Below are 22,552 nucleotides of genomic sequence, written 5' to 3'. Positions count from 1 at the left end.
AGAGAGAATCTGAATAAATGAGTCATTGAGATGCTCTCAGCTTGAGTCAGCATCGTCCAATCATCGGCCAGCAAACGTACGATCTCTCTCCATCACATCGAGGAGAGTCGGATAAAATCTGTCTTCAAGATGAATCGACTCGACTTCTTGGGAATAGTTGACAACTACTAAAGAGCTGCGGTGGTGAATCCCCTTGTTGCAGAGAGCATTTTTGACTGAATGTACTTTTCTCTTTGTCCACAGATGCACTGGCTTTGCGAGTTGACTTGATGACAGCGCCCTCAGGAGGTGGGAGGAGCGTCTGCAGAAGCTCCAGTCTGTGACCAGTAGCTCTGTGAAAAAAGCACCAGTGTAGAGCTCGGAGCAGGGACTGGTTCCCAGCATGGAGGGCGTGGCCGTGCAGAACCTGATCGACTTCGAGCTTCCCTCCGAGGCCTCGGGCGCGGACGCAGGCCGACACGAAGGCCTCACAGACATTTTCTCCCCAGAGCCGGTGTCTTCCACCGGATTCCAGCAGCCGTTACTGCCAGAGCCCATGGCACCAACCCAGTCTCTCCACCACCACCACCACCACCACCACCACCCAGGGGAAGGGGACAGCGACGCCACGGAGTCGGCAGACAGCGAGAACGACATGGACCCGTCCTCTCGGCTGAGGAGGTCGTCCTCGTCTTCTGCTCACAGTCGGGAGGACGCCGACGCCGAGACGCTGGAGGGGAGGACGTTCATGAAGACCTACGTGGAGAAGGTGTTCCACGGAAAGTAAGGAGGAGCCGTTTCTTAATTCTTCCTGATGCAAGTGAATCTGTCGGGTCAAACCAACGAGGGGAGACTTTAGAGAAAGGAGAGAATGTAAGTTCTTCGTCAGCCAGTTTTTAACTTGGTCGTAGCTTTAGATGGTTTGTGTTGAAAAGTGAGAAAAACTACATAAAATGACAGAAACCACTTTGTAGAATCACTTATTTACCGTCTATGTTGATTCTGTTAGTTTGGAGGATGTGGTGTTTATGACCTATACTGCAGCCAGCCTCCAGGGGGCGAACAAGATGTTTTGGCTTCACTTTTGGAAGCTGTCATATGGTCCATCTTTATTTTCAGTCTATGTTTCCATCACTGGTTCATCACTGGATAAATGTCGTCACATCTGCCACCAGTTTTCTTTTTAATCCCACAAGTTACAGTTTAAGTTTTGTCATCAACGTCTTCTTCTCTCTCTCCGGCTTTAATCTGCGTCTGATTCAGTTCAGATCAACTTTCATCCATTTCTGTTCCAAAGAAAGATTAGCCAAGTTCAGCCGGTCACAGATTTCCCATAATGCACCAGCCGAGGCCCTCGGGCTGCATGTGGATTTTCAACAGAGGCTCCAATGTCAGTCGGGTGAAATGTTGAAAGAGCTTTTCTAATATCAGGGAACCTTTGTGATGATTTCACAGACGTTCGTTTGACTTTTTTACTTCAGGCCTGTAAATGCTGAGAATCTGTATTTGTGTTTTGTCGGCTGAGTTCAGTGCCGTCCGACAAATAATAAACTGTAATGTCAAATCCATCTTCTCTTTCCTTAACAAAGGACAAATCAGTCCCGTTCATCATCATGGTGAAGGAGACCGACACAGAAAACACATTCATGTTGACATGTTACGATACAGTTTATTCTTTCTTTGTTTCTTTAGTTTTTATTTTGTGCACAGATACAATTTGTCTTTTCCGAAGATTTTACATTAACGACTCAAAGATGCCTATTTCGATTTCTTTTAGACTTAAAGTTCCCTTCTGTTCTCAGACTGTGAGATTTCTGAAAATTTTGATGAAGAAAACAAGAAGCAGCGTTTTTTCCCGGGTCGGTAAATTGTCTCTGAGTCTGTGAACGTTGTTTCCTCAGGGACGACTTTGACCAGGAGGAAAAGGCTCGTTTCGGGGAGCTGTGCAGTGGAGAGACGAGCAAAGGACGAGAGTGGTTCGCCAAATACGTCAGCGCCCAGGTGAGTGAACGATGGAACATTGATCTTACATAACATAACAACCTCAGCTGAACGCCAACAAACCATATAAAGACAAAATTACTGAAATTCTCCTATTTTGCTGAATTAATACATAAAACGTTGATCAAAAATATCTTTTAATGTAGAAACATGAGCTAAATATTTCTCCATAAGTTATTTAAACTATGAACATTGTTTTGTTTTTGATTTTTCTTTTTCCTCTGGTGCCACCACACGTGATATCAACAGGTTTTTTTCACTGCACTTAACAAAACGTTCTGGACTTTCTGATGCAAAAACACGAATGTTCTGAATATTGTAGCTTTTATATCATTGGATTTAAACAGGATCATGCAAACAACAATCTCTTGCAGGTAGGGGGCGCTCACGTCTGTTTTTAGAGGGTTACGGGTAAAGCAACGCATTGGTTGAGTTGTTCATTTCACCAGTTTACTCAGTTTTTAGAAAACAGATCTGAGATGTTTACCAGACATTTGTCTTCACAAAGTCACTTTCAATGAATACAAATATAAGCAAAATCACTTGTACATTTTAGTGTAGAAATCAGGAAGATGTTTGTCACATGGTTTCTGTGGTTCTGTCGTTCCCAGCGCTGCCATTCCAAGTGTGTGAGTGAAGCCACCTTCTACAGGCTGGTGCAGTCGTTTGCAGTGGTTCTGTTTGAGTGAGTCCACACGGAACAAGCTGCTCATTGTAAATGTCTGATCCTCTTTGACTGCGAAGGAGAAGGGGATCGAAACAGTTGTTATTATTCCAGTTCTTTTCAAATCTTCTTATACGTCTGTGACACCCAGTCCGAAACACAGAGCCTTTTTATATATTTAAAAGGGTTCAGTCCTTTTCTGAATGTAATCTAACGAGATGTTGTGTTGACAGATGTTTCCAGATGGACGACTACAGTCCAGCTAAGAACCTCATGACCATGTGCTTCACGTACTACTACATAGGTAAGGTCCGACTCCTCAGCACTCTCACACTCTGTCTGTCGAGTCTCAACACAACACAACTCTGGCTCCTCGTGCGGATTCAGAGAACGTCTCCACCGAGGCTGTGGTTTCTGCTGCTGCAACACAAGAAGGTTGTGTCTGTTCTTGTTAAGGCAGGAAGCTTTGCTGGTGAAATAGTTCACTGCAACAACATCTGTGCATCGCTCGAATGAGTGGTTTACTACCTTGTGATGTCGTCATCACTGAAAGGGGGTGGAGAGAACTTCAGAATCCGTTGTGTCTCCATTGTGTCTCTGCCTTTTTGATACGACAAGTTTTCTACTGCTGATTGGGCAACATCTCTGACACACCCACCGAACGAGAGGAAACCTGACGTTCAAACAGGAAACCATAGAAAACCTTGATTAATTAAAGGGCCGAGACAGTGAGAGAGAATCTGAATAAATGAGTCATTGAGATGCTCTCAGCTTCATTTCTTGACTTTGACACTGACCCGTGCTCTTCTGTGTTCCAGGGAAGTCTCAGCCGTCTCCCTCGGAGCTGCTGGACCGCGGCGCTCCTCCAGCTCCTATGGACTTGTACCTCAACAAGGCCAACTCGTGGCTGACGGGGAGGAAGGACGCCGCCGAGCGCCTCCTGAAAAACACGTCTAAGACGGACGTCAAAGGTTTCTTCGGCGGCCTGGAGAGCAAACTCAGGAGCTCGATGGGTCCAAAGACTGAGTGAGCAGAACGTCTGAGTCGGGTGGATCATTTTCATCAGAAATGTCAGAAATGTTCTCAGTTCATTTCTCTTTTTTTCTGTACCTTCTCTCCAGAGACGAGGACAGCCCTGTGGAGATGAAGCCCAGATCACCAGGTAGAGTTCGTTTACTTCAGAGCGACATTTAGAAATGAGCCGAGTCGTGTGAGAGCCTGAAGTTTTCTCTGCTTCTCAGGGTCTGAAGGTCCAGAGGAGAAGAGAGGGGAGAAGGTTTATCTGTACGGTCACCTGAAGCAGCAGCCCATCTGGTAAGTGGAGCAGCCTGAGGAACCTCCAGGAACTCGTGTGGAGACACATCCTGCTCATGTTCAGGTTGATGACCCTCTTTGCTGCAGCTCCTCTGTTCAGCCTCTGTCTCAAACACTAACGTAAACTATAATAAAAATGTGAAAAAACGTTATCGTTGTCTCTGCTCAGGCACACGCTGAGATTCTGGAACGCTGCGTTCTTCGATGCGGTTCATTGTGAGAGGAAGAAGAGATCGCCGACCACCAGGTGAGACTCTTCAGCTCTTCACGTACATGATGTCTGACAACATGTGTGAAGGGACTGAGGTGAACATGAGGATGAAGATCCTCTGTGGATCCTCCTCCTCTTCCTCTTCTGCCTCTTCTTCTTTCTCTTCGTCTTTCTCTTCGTCTTTCTCCTCTTCTTATTCTCCTTGTTCTTCTCCTCCCTCTTCTTGTTCTTGTTGTTCTTCAATCTCTTCTCCTCTTCCTCTTTTCCATCTTTCCTCCTTTTTTATCTTTTATCTTCCTCTTCACTGCTACATCTTCTATTTTCTTATTTCTATGTATCCCATTCTCTTTTTCCTTTATTCTCTCTTTTATTCGTCCTATTTTCTTTTCTCCTCTTCTGTTCACCTCCTCCTCTTCTTTGTGTCTCTCTTCTCTCCTCTTCCTCTCTTCTCTTGTTGTTGTTCTCCCTCTGTCTGGATGTTGACTTTGTCTCCTTGTGCCTTGCTGCCGGGCAGGGGAACGCAGGATGAAGAGAAAGACGAGAGGTCTGTCATTCTATTTGTCCGCTGCCCTAAAAACAAAAGAAAGAAGGAATTATTCAAACTAAGAGAACAAAGTAAAGATGAAGGACGGAGACGCTGCAGGTTGTGGACGGAGACTTTAAAATAAGAAGCTGGTTATAGTTAATGATTTTCTGATGAGGAAGTTATTTAGTGACATGTTTGAATATTTAGTGAATTTAGTTTTTCTCTATTTGGTCGTTCTCTGACTGGAGCTCGTTAACAAGCTGCCACTCGAGTCGAGGCTCAAACAGTCACAACAGAAATCAGAAGCTGGTCTGATTCTCTTTCATAAAGATCCATGAATTATTCTCTGAGAAATCTGTGAAGAAGAAAGTGACTAAACAATGTTTAATCTGCATAAAAGTACACTTCATTCTCCCAAAGAATCAAATATCTTTTCTCTCTTCCTCAACCAATGACAACGCAGCGTAAACCCACATGATGCAGAGTGAAATAGAGCGAGAGACAGAAAAGTAGAGAGAAGTTAATACATTTAACATAACAAAATGAATCCAGAGGAAAACCCTTCTGATAACGGGAGAGAATCGTGATCTGGCTTGGAAGCATTAACATTAAAATCCAGAATGGAGCGACACGTTCTCTCCATCAGATTAAAAACAGAGGGAACGTGTAGAGACGGGTTTTACTGGTGTTCAGGTGTGACCTTCAGGTGTGAGGCTGAAGGTCGGAGAGTCTCCAGTGACCTGAGACGTCTGTTCACATGTGAGATTTCTAACCTGGAGGTGGTTCCCCTCAGGATGATTGTTGGATTTCTGTGTGTTTGTGTAGTGTTGTGTAGTGTTGCTCTGTGTCGGCATGTCTCTGTGGTTGCCTGGCAGACGATGTGATTCACAGAGTTGGTGTCGAGGTGGTTTTGGTTCCTGCCGATGGAGGCGTCTCACCCGCAGTTAATATCCTGACCGTCGGTGGTATTAATATCTGCAGCAGCAGTTTCTTCACAGCTCACTGCATGTTTCACTCCATCGCTCCTCCTGCACGCGTTGGTGTCTCTGCACGTTCCCTCCACCGCCTCCGTGTCTACACACGCTGCCTCTGGGCTTCCACTGCACACGCACAGGAGCATCAGGCTGGAAAACCAGTGCAGCTCGAGCACGCCGCTTTCCTGCTGGACTTTCATGTTTGGAGATGTTTGTGATTTCATGTGGGGGGTGTAGCAGTGAGGTTACACATCCAGAAGATAATGAGCAACATTAGTGTTCATCTAGAGTCGTGTCTGTATCCATGGGATGAATCTAATTTCTGTATTTAACTCTTGTTTTGGTCTCCACCAGCTCCTGAGGGAGATGTCTGGCTCTTTAGCTGCTTAATCCTTCACCAGTCAGTCGTTAACTTTGTTTACTGAGCAGGTCGAAGCTTTAAGACCCGACAGTCTCCTTATGAAACCACATTTAAATTCACTTGATCTGAATTATCCTTCTATGTTGAGAAAAGTTGTATCTCATGAAGAAAATCCTGATCAGAAATGCGCTCCAAAATGTAATGGGTTCTTCCTGATCCACATTCTTCTACAGAATTTCATCCATTTAGTCGTTTTGCGTAATCCTGACTTTAATACCACAATGTTCTGTTTTTAACACTTTTCTTTGGTCTCCACCGGCTCCTGAGATCCAGATCTGCACAAAAGTTTATGAATTCTTCCTTTGTCATGTCTCTAACCCCCCCACAAAATGTGATGGAAATGTGTTAAAATAGTTTTTGTGTAATTCTTCTGAGTATTAAAGATGAACTTAACTTATCGGAAACACAAACACTTGGACAAACATCAGAGTGATAAGAACTACCTGAAATGAAAGAAACCATCTTTTTTAGAAAACCTTGAGTTTTTTGTTTGGTCCCATCTGCTAACATGGAGGAGGCAGGGACTATGACCTGTTCTGCATCCAGCCACCAGGGGGCGATTGGGCTATTCTGGCTTCACTTTTAGGAGCTGTCATGTCGTCCATCTTTATTTAATCAGCTCTAATTACTGTCTTATCGTCCTCCATGGTTTTTTGATATGAATCCAAAAAAAATTGTTATTGTTTTTGGTGAATTGTCGTATTTGTTAGTCAATAAAAGATTTAGATTTAAGCATCAATGATGTGATAATTGAAGTCGTAACATCTTATATAAGAGAGCGAGATTATCCTCTTTCTGCTCATTACGGTGAATTCAGGTGTAAAAACCTTTTTACACGAACACACGAGCTTCTCATCTGCTTGTTAACAATCATTTGTGAATGAGTCATTTGTTGTTACTCTTTCTTTGCTGATGGCCGACGTGTTTTTGCCCTTTTTAAATATAGTTTTGATGTGTTTTATCTGTGATGGAATCTCATTGCATCTAATGACAACATGGGACGTGTGTCCAAGTTGCGTTCAGGGACACCCAGCCCTGACCTGTCCTCTGTGGACACGCTGAAGGTCGAGTCTTCGGTTTGACTCTGGTTTCTCTCTTTGCTGCAGAGAGAAGTGGTGTCACATGACCCAGGAGGAGCGAGACGACAGCTCCAAGATGGACGAGAACATCGCCTTCGGTCAGCTGGGGTGAGCGAGACGCCGCAGGAGACTCCGACATTCTGTTATTTACCAGATCAAGAAAACAGCATGTTCGGATTAACCTAACCAGAATGAGCTCACACTCAGAATATATAACATAAGACAAGTTTACGTCCTAATCATCTTCTCCTGCCGTGTTTTTACCTCATTATGATCCTAACCTGCTCATTTATTCTATTTGTCTTCATCACAAATGTTTTTAACTGATTTTATGTGATGCACTTTGTTTTACATTCTATGCACAAGTAATTATTATTATTATTATTGACACCAGTTGCTCTACTGCTGTGATTCCCGTCCTTCTAAAGATGAATCGTAAACATATAGAAAGAATATGAAGCTAAAACTCATTCGTTGATAAAACAACACAGTTTCTTTTGATACTGAGATGTGAAATATTTTAGTTTGGGGTTAATATAGATTATTATTATTAGGGATGGGCATTCGATTAAAATGTCTTCATCGATCGTCGGGAGAGTTAATGACGAATTTTCGATTAATCATTAATATTTTTATCTTAGAATTCACTATTTATGGGCTGTTAAAATGCAGTGAAAATAGAAAAAACACAGCGTGTTTCCTCATTGAGATCTTTATACCAAGATGAACAACTCTTGTGGCAGTTAAACGGGATCGTTCAATGGTTACACTTGAAAATATGCGCTGCTGTACTCTTCAGCCCCGCTGAGAGAGCAGGAGCTAGCCGCTGAGAGCTAGCTCGATCTGACGGTTCTCGACCTTTCAGTCCGGCCGTTGTCACGTTTCACTCTTGGAGCCCCTCCACCAGACCCGGCTTTGTCCGGGTCCGAAGAGGCTAGCTTTCGAGCTGCGGCGGCTAGCTTCGGAGCTCGGCTTCATGTCCGCACACGGACCCTCAGTCTACGGGGAAGGGAACCCGTACAGACCCGGGTCTGGGTGAGGTTCCGGGATTGATGACATGACAACAACCGGACTGAGACGTCGAGAACCGTCAAATCCATCTAGCTCCCAGCGGCCAGCCACCGGTCCCCCAGCGGGGCTTGAAGAGTAAAACTCCGGACTGCTTCCTACAGCTGCTAACGTCGTCACTATGCTGCGTTCAGGCAAATCGGATATTCTGCCCTCCTACTCATGCGCTCATGGAGACGTATAGCTTCGCAGTGTTGGCAGTGAACGCAACATAATTTCGGCGAGACAAAATAATGTCCTCGACAAAATTCTTTATGATCAATTAATCGATCGTCGATTAATTATGCCCATCCCTAATTATTATACCATATATTTAACGTCATCATCAACATCACGTGTGAGTCACTGAGCTGAACCTGATGTTCTTGTGTTTTCAGGACATTCACTCACAACATGCTGGCGTTCGGCCTCAGTAAGAAGCTGTGTAACGACTTCCTGAAGAAACAGGCGATCATTGGAAACCTGAACGAAGGTAAAACATTTGATCTTTAAATACTCGAGGAGAAGAGAAATCAGATGATGATGGTGAACAGGATCTGGATCTATAATTTGGGTTAAAGCAAAAGTTACGTTAAGTGCAACCTGAACAATCACAGATGAATTAAAGTTCATGCGTATTGTGATTGAAACGAGACTGAAGCCAGAACAACATCCGTAAGAAATTATATTATGTAATGAGATGTTTCTATGATGTCATCACTTTCCTTTTTGTACATATAAGTGAATGATATGACAAAGTGAGTGAAAAGTGAATAATCCCCTTCAGCTCGTTGTTTAGTAATCTGATCTGAAGCTGTTTCAACTAACCTGCAAAAAAACATCCACTTTAGAATCCACAGGCTGAAAAACACAAAGGTTTTCCCTCGGCAGCTGGTGGAGACCAAAACAGAGGAAATATTGGATGAAGATTCATCAGACGTCTGCAAACATGACTAGAAATCAATGAGAAAGTTGCTCCAGCTGGATGTGAAAACTTCAGCTTGTGATGTTGTGTTAGTAATTTGAACTGTGTGTGTTTTCCCTGTTTGCAGAACAGAACAAGTTGCTGAGCGACCACATAGAGAAAATGGCGGCAGAGTGAGGACGACGGGTTCTGACGCGTAGAAAACACCGAAGATTTCCTCTCAACTAAATATCGTGACCAACTCTGCGTTTGACTGTTGTTGCATTTGTGTGGTTTCCTGCCGAGATGCAGCGTCTGTACTGAACTGTGTCGTCGTCGTAGCAACGCTGTGCGTCCTGCTCCTCTGCATCCGGTGTCAGCAGAAACTCGTCATCATCAGCTGGTGCATGACCTCATCGGTAAAACGCCGCCGTCTGTGACCCGCTGTTAACAAGTGAAGTGAACCCAGTGAATTTAGAAGCTCAACAGTGTTAGATTATACATCCATGTGCTGTTTGATCGTGTGTGTGTGAACATGGTAAATATATTTATTAGAGAAATACTGTGTTAAGTATCAAATATTCTTCTGCCTTTGTTCATGTTCATACAGTTCCAACCTGACCTAACCCTAACCCTGGCTCCTAGCGTTTTAATCGTCTGATCATAAAACTCAACACTCGTATAATCATCTGCAGGGAAATATGATTCTATTAGAAACACACAAAACAAAACAGCTCTGACAACAATCCTGTAACATTGATAATATCCCTTCATCCCTTCTCTCGGATTAATAGAACATGTTTATTTGTTTCCTTGTAGCACGTAGGCTAAATATGAAGCTACAGCCAGCGGAGGGGTTAGCTTAGCTTAGCATAAAGGCTGGAAACCCCAACCAAAGAAACATCCCGTGCTTCCCAGAACCTCCACAGCTCGCTGATGTGTTGAATCTGCACAGAACGCTTCCCAGTGAGCGAGTGAGTGAGTGGACGTGTGGACGGACGTGAAACTGGAAGAACACAAAGATCTCAGGATGAAGAAGAGGAGTTCGTACACGTAGAAGACGAAGACGTCCGCTTGGAAAGGTTATGCTAAGCTAAAGCTAACTGCCTGTTGGTCGTAGCTTCATATTAGACATTAGTATTCATATTCCGGAGGTTGTGATTTAACGGTAACTTTACATCAGGAAACGATCTTCCATCCAAAGTGCCTTCCAGGAAACTAACCACCTCGGTTTAACTCCTTTCATGTTTCCTTTGATCACTCGACTAAAGACTGACGCAGAGCCGCCAGATACTTTCACCGCTTCCACACACGCTGCATGAAACACATTCACGCTAGTGTTGTGTAGTTAATTGTCATGTAGTGGAGTTGTGTTGCCTACAGCAGAGCATGTTCCCTGGATGAACCTCCAGCCCTCCGCACACGCGTGTTCCTAAATACTCTGCATGTGCATCTCTCTGTGACTCTGTGGAAACGTGAACGAATGACTGAAGCTGTGAGTGGTTGTGTTACTTCATCCGACCACTGGAGGGCAGCAAACCACTTCTTCTCGGGGAGACAATCCTGAAAGGAGAAGTTATTATCCAGGCTCCACCGGCTTTGATCCATTTTGTAAAAACTGTATATATTTCTCTGTGTGTTGTACAAATGAATCACGTGCTGCTGTTTGTGAAATGTGGTTAATCGTTAATTGTAGATGTAGTAGATGTTATTGTGCGAATAACAACTTTGAAGGTCTCACACACACACACTCACACACACACACACTCATTCTTTGATTCTCCGGTGTGAATGTGCAGATTCCTTCACATCCTGAGTGATTGTGTGTTCAGCTTTTCAGTGTTTGTTGAAGTGTCCCTTTGCATCTGTAAGCTGAAGTATTGATCTTTGTATTGTACTTATTAGCTCAGCATGAGCTGTTTGCACTACGTCTCCCCCCCCCCACACACACACACATACACACCGGTTCCTTGAGGCTGTTTTGTTCACTCGTCCTTATTCAAATCTTCATGGGAGTTTGAATCGTTGCCCGAAGGAAACTGCTTATTTTTTACCATATTACTTTTGTGTAGAGTATCAACCAAGTGAATCATTGAAGGAGTTTGTTGTGTTGATGAACTCGGTGTCGTCCTTGTCGAGGTTCAACACTACGTCAGTTGTGTTTCCTCTACATTTTTGCTCAGGATTTAAGCCTAAACAAGTGTTTCATCAGAATTTATTCTACGTTTAAACAAACTCGTCTTCGTCGTTAGTGTGCAGCTCGCTGAAGAGTTCACGTGACTTCGACCTCACGTGAGCCAAGTGAAGGCAGCAGTTGTTGTACAGGTTTCCTGGAGGGATTGTGTATCATGTGAACGTGTGTTACACAGTTTTTATTGTGCTCTTCTTACACTTGCATGACCACATTGTCGTACTGCTGTTCATAATAAATAATGTGTTCAATTCAGTTTTTTGGTGTCGTGTGTTGAGCACTCCTTGGATTGTGTGTGTGTGTGTGTGTGTGTGTGTGTGTGTGTGTGTGTGTGTGTTGATTGGGACCCTCCTCAGCAGCACAATGTGTCGGCCTCTTACACTGTTTGACTTTCTGCTCTCTCTGCTCTGCTCTGTGTATAAATAAACAGCCGTCACGCTCGCTGCGCTCTGATTGGACACCGTGTAATGAGATGTGAAAGGCCAGTCAGCAGACTCACACCATGAACACACTCTGCGTCTAATTAATAACAGACACACAAACGACACAGTCCAGCAACATGATACTGGACAGAAATCTGCACAAACTCCATCGCTACACAACAGGTTCCAAAGGACGAGAAAGACTTGATGATTCTTATTAACTGCAGGTCTCTGTAGAACCTTCTGGGTTAATGATGTTTAATAAACGTGTGATAAAGAAATCATAGAAAATGATGCATTGTGCAAAGTGTCTGAGGATTTGATCCGAGGACGGGAACCTGGACCTGGACCCGGACCTGGACCTGGACCTGGACCAGAACCAGGACCTGGACCTGGACCTGGACCTGGACCTGGACCTGGACCTGGACCTGGACCTGGACCTGGACCTGAAACTGGAACCTGGACCTGGACCTGGACCTGGACCTGGACCTGGAACCGGGACCGGGACCGGGACCTGGAACTGGACCTGGACCTGGACCTGGAACTCAGCTTTCTGTGGTGGAGATCCAGACTTTCTACTCAATGAAGTTATTTTATCATTATCGTTTTATCTTTCTTTGATTTCCTCCCTTTGGTTTTTCCTCATTAATAATTTATGAGACTCGTGTCTCGTCACCTCCTGTTTTTATTGTTTTGTTCTGGATTCTTTTTAATATTCATTGTTTTATTGTTTGTATTCTGTGAAGCACTTTGTGTGACGTGTTTATATGAAAATGAAACACAAATAAAATGTGACCGACTGATTGAAAGGACACACACACACACACACACACATACATACGTGCAGGAACACAGTGTGTGATACTGACGCAGCTAAGACATAAGGTTCACTCATGTATTTTACAGTAGATACACACACACACACACACACAAACTTACAACATACGCACAAACACAACTATGATGAATTCACAGTCGCTCTGGAGACTTGTTGAATTTGTACACGAGCAGCTGTGCAGCATAAATCTGAACTGGTTTGTTTTAGCTTAAGTGCTCAAATTAACTATGTGTCTGTTTGCATACGTGTGCATGGGAGGACACACAAACTCAGTGGCAACACAATTCCTGGATTGTATAGAGAGTGTGTGTGTGTGTGTGTGTAGCTCCACTTCCTCTAGGATTAAGTGTTAAAGTCAGGGTGGTCCCAGTGTGGGGGTGGTGATCCTGCTGCCGTGTACAAGTCTTACTACCACACACACACAGACACACACAGGCCTCATGAGACTGTGTGTATTTATTTACAGTTGGTGGAAGCGCGGCTGCAGAGACGTTGGATGAGAGCGGCTCTTCGGCCGCCGGACGCTCGACATGACGCCATCGTCTGCAGCGCTGGAAATGTTGTGTCTTCAGCGACTGCTACACACTCATGTTAAAGATAAAATAAATATTTGTTTCTGTGTGTTACTCTGCTGCCATGTGTTTGTGTATTTGATACGCAGGAATAATCCCGTTGTTTGGGTCCAGCCTCCAACGGGCGGAGGAGAAGAACCACAGTTCAACAGAGCATCAAACCCTGTAAATAGAAAAACTGGAAATAGAAATGTGGATCTTGAGAAACGTGTGTGATCTGATTTCTGGATTAAGACATGAAATCTTTCACCTTATAGAGAACGATGCAGTTTATTGAACTTCAACCATCACGTCTCCACTTTGACCCTTTAACAACCACGTCAACATTAAACCATCACAGCAGACTTTGAGCCGTCACTTCCACCAAATTCTGGATCTCTTCACTTTGTTGTATTTATGTAATTTTTCTGTCCCTTTGATCAGTTTCAAACCGACAGTGTTTTCTTCTCGTCCGTTTCTCGGCTTCCTGGTAGACGTCCGTGTGTTTGGGGTCAAGCGACCTGCAGCTGAGGCGGATTCCTCTGATGCTGGATCCTCTTCTGGTTTCCCTGAACCCTGATTCAGAGGAACCGAGTCTCCTCCGGGTTTCTCCCAACGCTTCATTTGTTCCTGTGTGAACGGAACTTTACCAAAAAGCTCTGATTCAACTCAGAAAGTCCCCAGAAGCGTTGAGACCTTGAGACCTGTCCCCAAGCTTCTTCCTGATTCTCCTCAGAGACTCTAGGTGAACGTGTTTGTGTCCAGGTTGTAAACAGCTCCAGTTCAGGTCTGGAGATTATTTTAGCTGCATAACGATGTATAGAGTTCATGTGCCAGGAAACCTGACTTGATTAGCAGCTAATGTGGCCTGAACCGAGCCCATCAATCTTCATCACGGCCCCGCCCCCAGCCGGTGCTGAGTGTATATGTAGACAAGTGAAGCCGGTTTGTGTAGAGAGTGAAAAGATATAATAAACACTGGCGGCAGGAACTCTTTTGAACCGGCGAGCTTTGAGCCGCGTGATTTAGCGCCGAGCTGGGACTTGATTGCACATGAAACGAGGCCGATGACACTTCACAGAGTCGCAGCTTCGTTTCTCTCGCTCTGCAGCTCGGCCAGAACATGAGGCACAAGGACAAGTTGGATGAAAGTCCTCTGAACGTATCGACACGTGTTCCCATGACTCCACGGGACTTTGTCACAAGTTAAACCACTGATGAAAAACTTAATTCAACTTTCTTACTGGTTTGTTGCCAGAGCCCTGTGCGATATCACCCACAATGCAACAGAACAGAAATGAGTGTGACCTTGACCTTTGATCCAGAAATATGTGAACGCTGTACAACACTCCGCTCCATATACTGGAACACTTACTTCACATCATATGTGATATGTGTTAATATAAACCATATTGATATTATATATCATTTTATACAATAATATTGTCTTTTGCACACTCTGTCTACATATTCTTACACTCATAGTATATTATATTATCTATTGTATAGTCAAATACTTATATTTATACCTCTACTATATATCATATCATATTATATCATACTCTCTGTATATTCTTTGTTTATATAAGTCTATATACACATATTTATACATGTGTACATGTTATTATTATTATATTTACTATTATTATTATATATACTGTTGCTGCCATTATTACTATATACTGCTATTATATTGGTATAATTACTATCATATATAAATATATATTATGTTATATTATTTAATATATATACTGTACTATTTTTATAAACTGTCTAACAATAACATTACCATCATATCATCAGTACTATTACCATCATCTTGCCACTGCACCTTATCTACCTATTTATCTTGTGTTTCTGTTTCTATTCTTTCTACCTCAATATTTTAAATTTTTTCCATTATATTGTATTTTATTGTATTCAAATATACCGGCTGCTATGACGACTTAATTTCCCTTCGGGGATGAATAAAGTAATCTATCTATCTATCTATCTATCTATCTATCTATCTATCTATCTATCTATCTATCTATCTATCTATCTATCTATCTATCTATCTATCTATCTATCTATCTATCTATCTATCTATCTATCTATCTATCTATCTATCTATCTATCTATCTATCTATCTATCTATCTATCTATCTATCTATCTATCTATCTATCTATCACGTTCACAAATGGAAAACCTGAAAACCCACATGACCCTCTGCTGCCAGCGAGGAAGAATAAAGAGTAAAGAAGGAAAAAGTCAAATCAAACCCACGTTTGTCCTTCAGGAAGATGAAAGAAGGAGACGTGTGTCTGATGATCTCAACAGAAAGAAAGAGTGTTTAAAGAAGAAATAGATTATGGACAAATAGATGGATGGGACGGATCGGGGGGGACGCCCTGAAACCAAAGACTCTCATAAACTACGTTCAGGAGAAACAGATGTGAATCTGAATCGCTCTCAAAATGAAAGTCAACATAATGGAGAATTAATCTGCCCCATATATCTGTGTGTGTGAGTGGAGAGTTCAGACGGGATCTGGACCTGGACCTGGTCCTGGTCCTGGTCCTGGTCCTGGTCCTGGACCTGGTCCTGGTCCTGGTCCTGGACCTGGTCCTGGTCCTGGTCCTGGTCCTGGTCCTGGTCCTGGTCCTGGTCCTGGTCCTGGTCCTGGTCCTGGTTCTGGTCCTTCAGCTCAGTTTGTTTTCTCACACGATGAATGGAACAGAGAGGATTTCCCTTCGGCCCTTCGAGCTGCTTCTCATGAGGATCTGTTACTGATCTCATAGATTCCATCAGAACCTTCATCACCTCACTCTGCTCTGGGAGACGTTGGAGATCAGTGGACGGTGAAGAGCCAGTGGAGCCGATTACAAAGGGTCATGTGTTCGTCGCCCCAGAGAGACTTTCCATCCACTCCCCTCCCTCCTGTCATTCTTTCCCCTGTGAGGTTTTCATCATGTTTTATTTACACGTCTGACCAAAAGAATCCTATACACAGGAAATGCTTGCGATTGTGAGTTCCTCTCCTCAAAGAGAGGGAGGTTTATTTATTGCAACAAACATTCCTGATTTGCTCCGGCTCCTATATTTAGACGTGTTTGTCCGATCTCTGATCTGCTGCAGGTGTCGTCGGCTCGGAGACGCTCGGTGAGGACGTCACAGACTCAGAGTGACGGATCCATCCTGACCTTTCAAAGTAAAGGTCAAGATTCACCTTCAGAGAACAGACGGGAAGCATCAACCCGCCGCACGATACAGAACAAAGGATTCTTTATTTTTAATTATTATTTTTATGAACACGTAGTTGCTTTATGTTTCGGACCAGAGAAGAACTCATCACGTTTCAGAGCTGATTGGATTTAAAGGGTCGTTTAGAAATATCTTCCATGTACTATTACAATAATATAATATAATAATAATAATAATATAACTATTTCGCTGTGTGATCACATGTTTCTCATTGAATTGATTATTTATGGAAAGAACAGAACTTTGTATTAATAATATTCACACAAAGATATGAGAGATATATCTCAATTTTAACAGTAACACTTCTTCAAATTGGGGTAAAACATGATAAAGATTTAAACACAACGACATCTCTTTTGTCAAGAGACATTTTCAACACTGATTCTAAACGATGTCAAAAATCCCTTCCATACGTTCAGCTGTCACAGATGATATTATGGATCTCAATCATTTTAATAAACAGTGGGAGCAAAAGAATAGAAATTGATGAACTGCTCAGAAACGATTTCCCTGTGGACTTTGTTTTTACTGCAGGAAGCAAAGTAGTAAAAACTGCAACAACGAAAACAGAAAACAGATAGAACATTTTTTTCTTTATGTCATAAATCACAACATAACTCTTCATCAGATGAATCATCTGGTTTCATCTTGTTTGACTCATGTCACGTTGTAGATTTTAATGTCGGGTCAGTGACTGTGGTTTGGATAATGGTGGAAACTAAGTACATTTACTCGTATACTGTATAATTAAGTAACATTTGATGTACTTGTACCTTACTTGAGTATTTCCATGCTCTGCTACTCCACTACTACTTTTACTCTGTTAAATTAATTTGATAACTTTCCTTTTCAAACCTGCAGTAATAACACTAAATATAACCAAAAGTAAATGACAGATGTCTTAAGGAAAAGCCACAATGTCTATTTTCCTCATGGTGGATTATTCCAGATTATCAAACTGGGAACAACAGTAAAACCTCAATGATCATAAACTTTAAATTACAGAATAACTGAAGAACAAGTCCACAAATACACAATTTCTCTGTTTCTTACAGCTGATGTTTTATTTAAATATCAGTCTGGAGTTTTCCAATAGTTTTATATTCATGGTTTTGACATCTGATTTTTAATGAATCATCTTGTCGCTTTATTACCAAACTAAACTTTTTTTTACACATGAACTTCAGAACAGTGTGGAATGTAAAAATACCTTTGATTACATCATTGAGAGTGAAACTTCATCCTCATGTTGTACAATAAGTCCAGAGTTCAGAGACACAATCTTTGGATAAACACAGAAACACATTCAACATTCAACATTCTTCGTCATGTATGAAGTGAGACATGTTGAGCTTTCCCTTAATATTCACACGTCATTGACAGGATCGTTATACACGTTCAGCTTTTTGTTGTATCAGCAGTATTTTGGGGAAGATCTGTGCCATAAAACCACAGTCCTGACAGTTAGGCATGCGTACAGATGAATTAAAAACCCTTCCAGCTGTTGTCTGATCGCTTCTGTGGATGAAGAACGTGGCCGAGGTCCTGAAAGAAGAAGAAGAAGAAGAAGAGGAGGAGGAGGAGGAGGAGGAGGAGGAGGAGGAGGAAGAGGAGGAGGAGGAACGTGTCTCAACGGGACGAAGCATGTGAAGCTTTAAACATCCTCCAGGTCCGTGCGTAAAAAACCCAGTCTGGCTCCATGTCGGAGCTCATTTGAAATGCAGGAGTCTGTCCGGGTATGTGAGTGACAGGTAGGAGGAGAGAGGGAACCCCACGTGGTGCAGGTCAGGAGGTCGAGCCCCGAGCAGCAGAGCCGGGTCGAACGCCGGGCTCTCCAGGCGCGGGCCCACGGGGAACCCGGGGAGGCGGCCGCGCCCGTCTCCGTCGCTTCTGGATAAGATGCTGTCGATGCTGAACCCTTTCGATTTGTCCCGGCTCGGAACGGCTCGCTTCGGACCCTCCGGACCCGGTGCAGACCAGCTGGTGCCCCCCCCTCTGTCTCTGTCTGTCCCGCTGCACGCGAACCTTCTGTCCTCCAGGTCCCAGCGGAAGGACGCGCCGTCCATCCACAGGGACGCGCGCCTTGGACCCGGACCGGGACCCGGACCAGGACCAGGACCAGGACCAGGCCGCCTCTCGGTGGATGAACCCGGGAGAACCTTCAGTCTTAGCACGGGACCAGACCCGGTGTCCTCTTGTGTCTCTGTCCTCTCCGCCTCCTGCCTGGCTGGAGCCGGTGGTCCCGGGCCCCTGGTGCGCTTGTGTCCAGTGGCCCTGGACTCCACAGCCTCCTGGTGACCTTTCACAGCATCCTCCCGGTGACCTCTTGCAGCCTCCTGGTGACCTTTCACAGCCTCCTCCTGGTGACCTTTCACAGCCTCCTCCTGGTGACCTTTCACAGCCTCCTCCTGGTGACCTCTCGCCTCCTCCTGGTGAAATCTCTCAACCTCCCGCTGACCTTTCACAGCCTCCTCCCGCTGACCTTTCACAGCCTCCTCCCGCTGACCTTTCACAGCCTCCTCCCGGTGACCCTTCGCAGCCTCCCGGTGACCTCTCGCAGCCTCCTGCTGACCTTTGGCCTTCCTCTTCCTCCGCCGGTAGTTGCCGTTCTCGAACATGTCCAGGCAGCGGGTGTCCAGGGTCCAGTAGGATCCCTTCCCGGGCCGGCCCTTCTCCCTGGGGACCTTGATGAAGCAGTCGTTGAGGGACAGGTTGTGCCGGATGGAGTTCTGCCAGCCCTGCTTGTTGTCCCGGTAGAACGGGAACTGCTCCATGATGAACCGGTAGATGCCGCTGAGGGTGGCGCGCTGCTCGTGGGCGCTCTTGATGGCCATGGCGATGAGCGCGATGTAGCTGTAGGGCGGCTTGTGCGCGGGCTCGTGGCCGGGCACGAGGCTCAGGGCGGCGTCCCGGCCGTACAGGTAGAGCAGCGGGGGGGGCAGGTGGTGGTGGTGGTAGAGAGCCATGTGGGACCCGGGGACAGAGGCTCTTGCTCCCGCTGCTCCCGCGGCTCGGCTCGCACTGACGCTCCGGGAGCATGGTCAGAACTGTGTTATGTTGACTCTGCACCGGGGGATAAATCGTCCATCATAAACACTGCGGTTCTCAGCCCACCCACATTAATTAAAACTTCATTGCGCTGAAACCCCCCCCTCCTTCCCCCCTCCTCCCTCCCTCCGCCCGGCAGCCAATCAGGCGGCGGGTTCTCCCCTCGTGTGTTTATAGAATTAGTCGCTTGATAAGTTCGCCCACCCACAGAGAATCAAGCTGTGTTTATTTGGAAAAAATTTCCGGGCACCCAATACATAAACTCAGTGATGTGCTGTTTGAAACATCACGTCCCCCCCCCCCGTCCCCCCCCCCCTGCTCACACGGAGAGGACAAGCAAACACGGAGCGCTGCATGCTGGGAGTTCAGAGACTAAAGGAGAGAAGAGAGAGAGAGAGAGAGAGAGAGAGAGAGAGAGAGAGAGAGAGAAGAGAGAGAGAGAGAGACTCATCCGGTGAGACAACTTCACAGGAGACGCTTGTTTGTTTGTTTGTTTCTGTGGAGAAACAGACCCCATAATAATATAATAATAATAATAGTAATGATTATAATCATCAATTACCATCGTCACAGTCACACTGATATTAAACTATACTATTCCTGCAGCTCTGAACATGTATTGATCACTACCAGAGCATTAATAACTTTTTTTTTTTTTTTACGAAATGTTTCATCACAAAAAGCTTTTGATTATATGTATTTTTCATATTTAATCCATCCAAAGATTCAGCAATAGAATAGAACTCCTTACTGTCAATACAACAAATACATCTGTCTGTCTGTCTGTCTGTCTGTCTGTCTGTCTGTCTGTCTGTCTGTCTGTCTGTCTGTCTGTCTGTCTGTCTGTCTGTCTGTCTGTCTGTCTGTCTGTCTGTCTGTCTGTCTGTCTGTCTGTCTGTCTGTCTGTCTGTCTGTCTGTCTGTCTGTCTGTCTGTCTGTCTGTCTGTCTGTCTGTCTGTCTGTCTGTCTGTCTGTCTGTCTGTCTCTCTCTCTCTCTCTCTCTCTCTCTCTGTCTCTCTCCCCCCTCTCTATCTCTCTGCCTCATGTAAACCTGTAGTTGTTCTACATGTATTTATGTATTGCTGATCTACACTGATGAGATCTAGACCTCATACTTATTACAGTGGGTGGATTAAAGGCCTGAGTGGAGACGCTCACATGAAATGGACCTTGCTTGTAAATACCTGGTTTGTGCATCTTATCAGTTCTGCCATGTAACTAATAATTATTATTCATGACGATGTATAAATGTGACCTGACGTGGCAGAGTTCTGCAGATGGAGTCACACATTCAGCTCCAACACCAAATATAACAACCTTCAAATCACAGGAGGAAACATGGGTTTGAGCTCAGGCTTCATTTGATGCAGTTGGGCCGTTTGGGAGTTTTACACATTTTAACAAACTATTGACGGATCAGACCGATCGCAAGGAAACACGTCTTCATCATGATCTTGTTACAGTTAATAACAATAATAATAATGAATGTTTATATATTTCTGTAAAAAATATTTCATGAGTTAAGTTAGAAACAGCACTTTTAATTTTAGAACACACACACACAGTCACACCCAGAGTCATGTGATTTCCAGTAACTGCAGAGCGGAAGGGGGAGGAGCCTCCAGTGAAAGTGAAAGTGTTCAGACTCGTTCTAACTTCAAGCAGCAGACGGAGGAGACGTGAAGTCTGAGGCTGGTGAGTGTTCAGCTACATTTATATTATTCATTCATATTATTTTACTGTCGGTGTTTTTCACTGGATCCCAGAGACAGATGTGAACAGCAGGTCTGGAACAAAGAGCCTTCAAAGGACTAATTAACAGAGTTAACTCACAGTTTCACTTTTTATCTTCATCTGTTCATCAAGTGTTTAATAACAGAACGTGTTTTCACAATCATACGTTACAGCAGTGGTCACCAACCAGTGGAGAGTCTTCACTGTGGATCCCAGTAAAGCTCTGGACTCACTGGCTGAGGTGTGAGGAACATCGACCAGGTACACACACACACACACACACACACACACACAAAGACACACACTGCTTCAAGCTGCTGACTGATGTGCTCTCAGTGTTACTGTCTATAAAGTTCTGTAATTCATTTCCAGCCTCTATGACGTGAACATGATACTAGATGTTGAGTTTCCTTCTCTTAGTGGCCGGGGGTTGAAGGACACATGAACTTTTACAAGCTTGTATTGATTAACTTTAATGTAGTTGATTGATTTGAGTGAAGATAAGAAAATGCTCAAGTTGCAAAAATACTTTTTGAGACAGAGAGACAGACAGAGAGAGAGAGAGAGAGAGAGAGAGAGAGAGAGAGAGAGAGAGAGAGACTCTTGTCCTTCCTGAGGTTTCTGATGTGATCACTGTATTTCCTTGTATATAAGAAGTCCTGTGTACTCAAATAAATACCAGTACTACAAACTATGAAGCCCTGCATCTATTTCACATTAAAACATTTAAAAATAAATGAATTGATTCAGTCGACAGAAACGCTGGAGTGCTTTTATTTTGAAATGGGTCGGCTACAGGAAGTGTTGCAAATATTTGTGTTTGTGACGTTTTCAACAGATAAAGTTTGAAACTGGTGTGAAAGATCATTTCACTGAGTTCTGCTGTAAACTGAGCGCAGAACCAGAAGGAAATAGACCAGACGTTGAATATCTAGAAGAGCAGCGCGGCCTGAACCCCAACTGAGCCGCAGCCGGCCCGGTGCAACATGGACGAGGACACTTCAGAGCAAGTTGGACCCTCACACACAAAGTAAGAGACCTGCTACAAACATGTGAAGCTCCAAACTGAATCCTCAGAGAATGAACTAGTGAATGATGTGTTCTGAATAAAAACATGCTTGTGTTTGCAGAGGTCAGGACCAGAGACTGAGAGCAGAGTCTCCAGGGCCCAGCTGTCTGTCTCTGAAGAGTGACCAGTCCATGGAACCTCTTATATTCTTCAGTAATGAACCTGGACCCTCACACACAGAGTAAGAGACTGTTTCTACTGTGACCTGCTCTGAAGAGGATCTAGTTTCCTCTAGTGTGGCCCCTGCATTAGGACACAGCTTCATTGAAGTTGGTGACTAATCTCTCAGAATCACTCAAAGAGCTCAGACCTCCACCAAGAACCAACACGCTCCT

The 22,552-nt window shown here is 44.2% G+C and overlaps 2 protein-coding genes across 2 annotated transcripts; one reads left to right on the top strand and one right to left on the bottom strand.

The window, feature by feature from the left end:
- The first annotated feature begins 251 nt into the window (after positions 1 to 251).
- kiaa0513 (KIAA0513 ortholog) lies at positions 252 to 11,069 on the top strand. The gene is made up of 11 exons (XM_061077338.1): positions 252 to 762; positions 1,881 to 1,980; positions 2,592 to 2,665; positions 2,878 to 2,948; positions 3,463 to 3,670; positions 3,766 to 3,806; positions 3,886 to 3,958; positions 4,128 to 4,205; positions 7,197 to 7,277; positions 8,615 to 8,709; positions 9,269 to 11,069. The coding sequence occupies exons 1-11, from the start codon at positions 383 to 385 to the stop codon at positions 9,316 to 9,318; spliced, it is 1,251 nt and encodes a 416-aa protein (XP_060933321.1). The 5' UTR covers positions 252 to 382; the 3' UTR covers positions 9,319 to 11,069.
- A 6,924-nt stretch (positions 11,070 to 17,993) lies between these two features.
- On the bottom strand, positions 17,994 to 19,332 carry foxl1 (forkhead box L1). Its single transcript, XM_061076411.1, has 2 exons — positions 18,939 to 19,332; positions 17,994 to 18,665 (listed from the first exon to the last, which is right to left on the bottom strand). The coding sequence occupies exons 1-2, from the start codon at positions 19,330 to 19,332 to the stop codon at positions 18,076 to 18,078; spliced, it is 984 nt and encodes a 327-aa protein (XP_060932394.1). The 3' UTR covers positions 17,994 to 18,075.
- Between the last annotated feature and the right edge of the window lie 3,220 nt (positions 19,333 to 22,552).

Source organism: Limanda limanda, chromosome 8, assembly GCF_963576545.1.
Source record: "Limanda limanda chromosome 8, fLimLim1.1, whole genome shotgun sequence".
In the NCBI taxonomy this organism is placed as follows: Eukaryota; Metazoa; Chordata; class Actinopteri; order Pleuronectiformes; family Pleuronectidae; genus Limanda; species Limanda limanda.
This window is presented reverse-complemented; position numbering and strand designations above follow the sequence as displayed.

Excerpts from the sequence above, each read along its gene's own strand:
- kiaa0513 (XM_061077338.1), top strand. The coding sequence starts at position 383 with ATGGAGGGCGTGGCCGTGCAGAACCTGATCGACTTCGAGCTTCCCTCC. Across the intron at positions 2,949-3,462 it reads CTTCACGTACTACTACATAG|GGAAGTCTCAGCCGTCTCCC; the intron begins GTAAGGTCCGAC and ends TCTGTGTTCCAG. Across the intron at positions 3,959-4,127 it reads CTGAAGCAGCAGCCCATCTG|GCACACGCTGAGATTCTGGA; the intron begins GTAAGTGGAGCA and ends GTCTCTGCTCAG.
- foxl1 (XM_061076411.1), bottom strand. The coding sequence starts at position 19,332 with ATGGCTCTCTACCACCACCACCACCTGCCCCCCCCGCTGCTCTACCTG. Across the intron at positions 18,666-18,938 it reads GAGGAAGAGGAAGGCCAAAG|GTCACCAGGAGGCTGTGGAG; the intron begins GTCAGCAGGAGG and ends ATGCTGTGAAAG.